This window comes from Electrophorus electricus, chromosome 6 (genome assembly GCF_013358815.1).
Source record: "Electrophorus electricus isolate fEleEle1 chromosome 6, fEleEle1.pri, whole genome shotgun sequence".
NCBI classification, from domain to species: Eukaryota; Metazoa; Chordata; class Actinopteri; order Gymnotiformes; family Gymnotidae; genus Electrophorus; species Electrophorus electricus.
The window spans coordinates 6,398,299-6,402,665 of NC_049540.1; the positions used below are offsets into that span (position 1 = coordinate 6,398,299).

A 4,367-nucleotide genomic window follows, 5' to 3' on the forward strand; every position below is an offset into this window, starting at 1 on the left:
TCAGGTGTGTCATGTGCTGTTCTGGCTAGCTGTCAGTGGGAGGGAACCAAATCATTATTTATCAGCAGAGTGATGACCAGATCCCTCAACCCACTTTGGTATGGGAGGTATCTTAGCATCAGCACAACACTCCTTTGAGGATATTGCAATGCTACATGGATTTAAGACAAGACTCAGATCTAGGACCACTCTGGAGTGGTCTAGAGTAATAGTGCTGTTGTATATTAGAGGAAAAGAGAGACATTTAAATTGAGTATTACTAAACTGGGGGAAACATCTTAGATTTACGGTTACTAAATGCAGGGTTTCAAAAAAACTGGGTTAGCTGGCACTCTCCAGTCTAGCTGCCTGTAGGGTTTGTGTCTGTGAGAATGTATTTACTCAACTCTAAAGGCTTTGGGAGTACTAGCATACAGCCACGGCTCAAAGACGCCCAGTGTTCTCATTAAGAAACACACACACACACACACACACACACACACACACACACACACACACACACACACACATTTGCATGCAGCTGTAATGAATCAAGGAATCAACTTCCTATTCAGACAGACCAAGAACTTGGTTGCCTTACCATACCAAAACTCTAAACAATAGTAAGAGCATACAAATGACAATAACACAAACAAAAACAAAAAATCAATCAAACAAACAAACAAAAATACCCTTTCATCTATTAATAGTCTATGCTGGATACACATTCATGTGCACTCCTGCAATAGAGTGGCTTCTTAGTGAATTCCAGCTGAAGAAATTATGCAGGCTGACAATTAGCGCCACTGATGCATTTCTGTGTGTTTTAGTGTGTTTCTCCACACCACTGCATAGCAATGCTAGTAAATGGACTACTGTTGAGCACTGTTCCCAAAATTAGTGTCATGCCTAAATTAAACTAAAGCACATAGCATCACTTCCTTGATTTCTGCTGTGCAAATACACCAGTAGAAAATCTATATTAGTGTTGCATCGAAAAGGTTGATGAGCACTTTTAGAAATGCAGAAAAGATTAAAGTTCAGTGACACATTTGTCTATCAAATAAAGACTGACTACAATAGACAGGCCTGTTTTGTAAGTCAAAATATATAATATAGAAACAAGCAACATGATATTGGATAAACAGAACTTCATATTTATGTCTCTCTCGTGTGGGTGTGTACCTTCCAATATCTTTAGCAGCCTGCTCAGTAGGACAGTTGATGAGCAACACCGAGTGCTGTCCACTCATATAACCCCCGCTCACAAAAACGTGAATCTGAGCACCCAACATCCTCAGCACTGGGTACACAGACAATGTGAAGATCATTGTCTAAAAAGCAGAGAGACTCTGGTCACAGTCACGACAACACGTCCTAAATTAATACAATCAATCAGTCACATTTGCTGCCTATTTTTCTTACAGGACAAAATGTAGCAAGCTAACAGGTAGGCCACAGGAAGAAACTCGGCATTGCATAAGAAGTACCACTATTCACAACAACCTATTGTTACTGGCTGGTATGAGCAGGGCCCGTGTATAAGACAACGGCCTCTTACTGCCCAGTTTAGTGCAATTTTATTTTGTACAAAGAATGTAAATTCCACAACACTGTGCGCTTAACTATTTACTTGAGAGCTAAGGCACCAGCGTTATTCACCATATTTTCTTACGAGAAATCAGTATATGGGCTTATAAACCTCAGAAATACACCGTGAAACTGTTAGTTTTTAATAAGGTAATGTTAAAAAAATAATTTGCTTGAATTTAGTGCAACCTTAGAATTTAAATTCATTCATGTGGTTTCTGAGATTAACTTTTCGGTTATATGTAACTAGCCTACAAAAAAAACAAACAACAGTCGGTCTGTCAAATTCATGAACAATACTTAGAATAATAAATCCAGCGTTTTCCCACTCAGGAAATAACAGACATTAAATAGTCCATAGTTCGACTTTGTTGATTTTATGAGGAGACTTTAGAAGAAAACTTCAATTATCGAGCGAATCTTCAATTTAAATCTCTTCTAAGTACTTTATAACTACTGTAAAATGTGGTCTGAAAGAGTGACTTACGCTGAAAATGACCAGAAGTCGGGATCTAGCAAAGGTATGAGACAGGGTTTCCTTTTGATGCCGCTGATAAAAATAATCCATTTTGTTTTCTTGAGTATCTGTCATTCTACAAGCCTAAATCATTACACGGTGTGAAAAAACCCCACCTGTTTTTGTTTCGGGAACGACTGCATTACTGGGAAAAAACTTTTGAGCATGTACCATTTCCCCATGACATTTCTTCTGAAACCTTGGTAAGGGTAAGTGTTACAAATGTCCTTGGAATCGCAATGTCACACTCTATATCCTGTATTTACTCTTGACCTGCTGACCGGTTATACAGCTTTGCAAATGACACTCGGGAACCTCGCAAGCTCAGCAGCGTTTTGCTGACTGGGTGGTACTCATGTCCAGGACAGCCGAGCACCCAATCAGGAGTCGCGCCTCGGCACGGCCGTCAGCGGAACGAGGTAATAAAGTAATAAAATGCTTTTTTCGACTGCTCTTTTTCGTACGGGTTGTAAATATCCGCATGCAAACTCTGCCATTAGATGTTTATGAGGTACGTCGGTGTGCAAACTGGAAATGTCCAAAATATTCCCACAAATATATAGAATTTTGAAGTGTATATCAAGAATGGGATTGCCATAGAACTCTTCTCTGGAGCTACTGTGTATGTAAATGTCATGTCTGCTCCTGATATTACACTCATGGCCCACCAGATGAAGATGCTCCTCATAAAAGAACTTATTGGAATTTCATGAAATTCATTAGCAATGTTTAAGCAATGCAGATATTGAATTGCAGCTGCTCAGACCATACTTCTACGAGTATCTAGGTTCTGTTCAAACATGGCTCTCTCAGATAAAAATGATGGTTCTCTGAGAAAATGTAAGTGCATTTACCCCTATGCCTGTATTTGCATTAGATGCTCTCAAATTTCTCCAGTGATGATGCTAAAATAAACTTTATTTTGTTCTTATTAACTGATAAATCTTACACTGATAACAGCACTCTGGAATTCTAACTCCACAAATTTTCTTTTTTGTTTTTATCATTACCCCACAGACAAAAAACTGCCATTGTTGATGAATCTATGAATGGCTGCTAAAAGTGGATGGAGGAAGCTTTAAAAACACTTTCTCTGGCTCTTAATAATGCCGGTGGCTTGGTGAGTTCAGCTATATTTCCTTCAGATGAGAACTGTAAATTATGCTGACCCATTACACTAAAATACTGCTCTCCTCATTTGTTGGTTTTTCAAACCGTGCCTGGGGTTTCCTGTTAACAAGCTGCTTCCTGTTAACAAATTTCTAAATGTGAGGCAAAATGCAGTAGTAGCACAACTAGATAGTTGTATAGTTGTACAGTAGTAGTTATAGTAGTAGTTGTATAGTAGTAGTTATCTAGCCCGAGACATCCTTTTACATAAATGCCCCCCCCCAAATGAAGAATACATGTAATTAGTATTCAAAGTATCTTTCTTCAAAGTATCGTTCACAGACTAAAATGGCCAAAGAAAGGCTAAAGACAAAAAAAAATGAGGTATTGCTCGAATCTGAAGTTATGAACAACAGTTATCAATGAATGGATGGAATGGATGAATGAATGGAGAAAGTTTCTACATTGAGCTGAATAGGTTTAAAACTCTCTCATTAACATCTCCACTGGACTCACTCCATTTCAGTGGGTGCATGTCCTGCTCCTCCCTGGTCTGGGGGAACCATCGGAGGTTCCGGCAATTGATGCATGGAGGCAACAGTATGGATGTGAGAAGTTTCACACGTCTGACCTTGGGAGCGAATTGCAGCTTGAAAGACAAAGCTGAACCTCGCGGGAGACTGGCTCCCCCACTTGACCCTGTCTAAATTGTATCATTTTTGACAAGGGACTTGCATCTTAAACTCACCTCCAATAAGACCCCATGTGAGTAATCCCTTTTATATACTTAGACAAGTCAAACCATTGTTTTCTAAACTTCAATTACCCTTAATTTTCATATTTCACTAAGTCTCTGAAACCTGTTTTGTCCACATGACAGACCTCTCGCTCCTATAAAGGACCATCCTACTGAGATTAATGATGGCCAAGAGTACTTCATTTGGATTGTACTGGATTCTTGCTGTCAGGGCCATCAAATATACTATGGTCTATGAATATTTAGTTGCCCAGTCCATCAACCAAGGGTTAGGCCATGCCATGTCTGCCCCTGTGGACTTGTAGACTTCTCTTGTTGCTGCTATAAGTTGTTTATCTACTGAATTTTGCTCTTTAGGTTTGGTTCATCCTTTCTTCATGGTTTGATTCCCAGTTTTCTGCCTCCATTTAAGAC

General features: G+C 39.3%; 1 protein-coding gene across 2 annotated transcripts in view; it reads right to left on the reverse strand.

The window, feature by feature from the left end:
• Window positions 1-2,385, reverse strand: part of zgc:63972 (protein CutA homolog) — an 8,704-nt gene extending 6,319 nt beyond the window's left edge. For both annotated transcript variants that reach the window (XM_027004117.2, XM_027004116.2), the window contains exons 1-2: window positions 2,057-2,385; window positions 1,165-1,313 (exon numbers count right to left, since the gene is read on the reverse strand). In XM_027004117.2, the coding sequence (XP_026859918.2) occupies window positions 1,165-1,313; window positions 2,057-2,161 (254 nt within the window). In that variant the 5' untranslated portion in view covers window positions 2,162-2,385. The remainder of the gene's footprint in view (window positions 1-1,164; window positions 1,314-2,056) is intronic.
• Window positions 2,386-4,367: the final 1,982 nt, after the last annotated feature.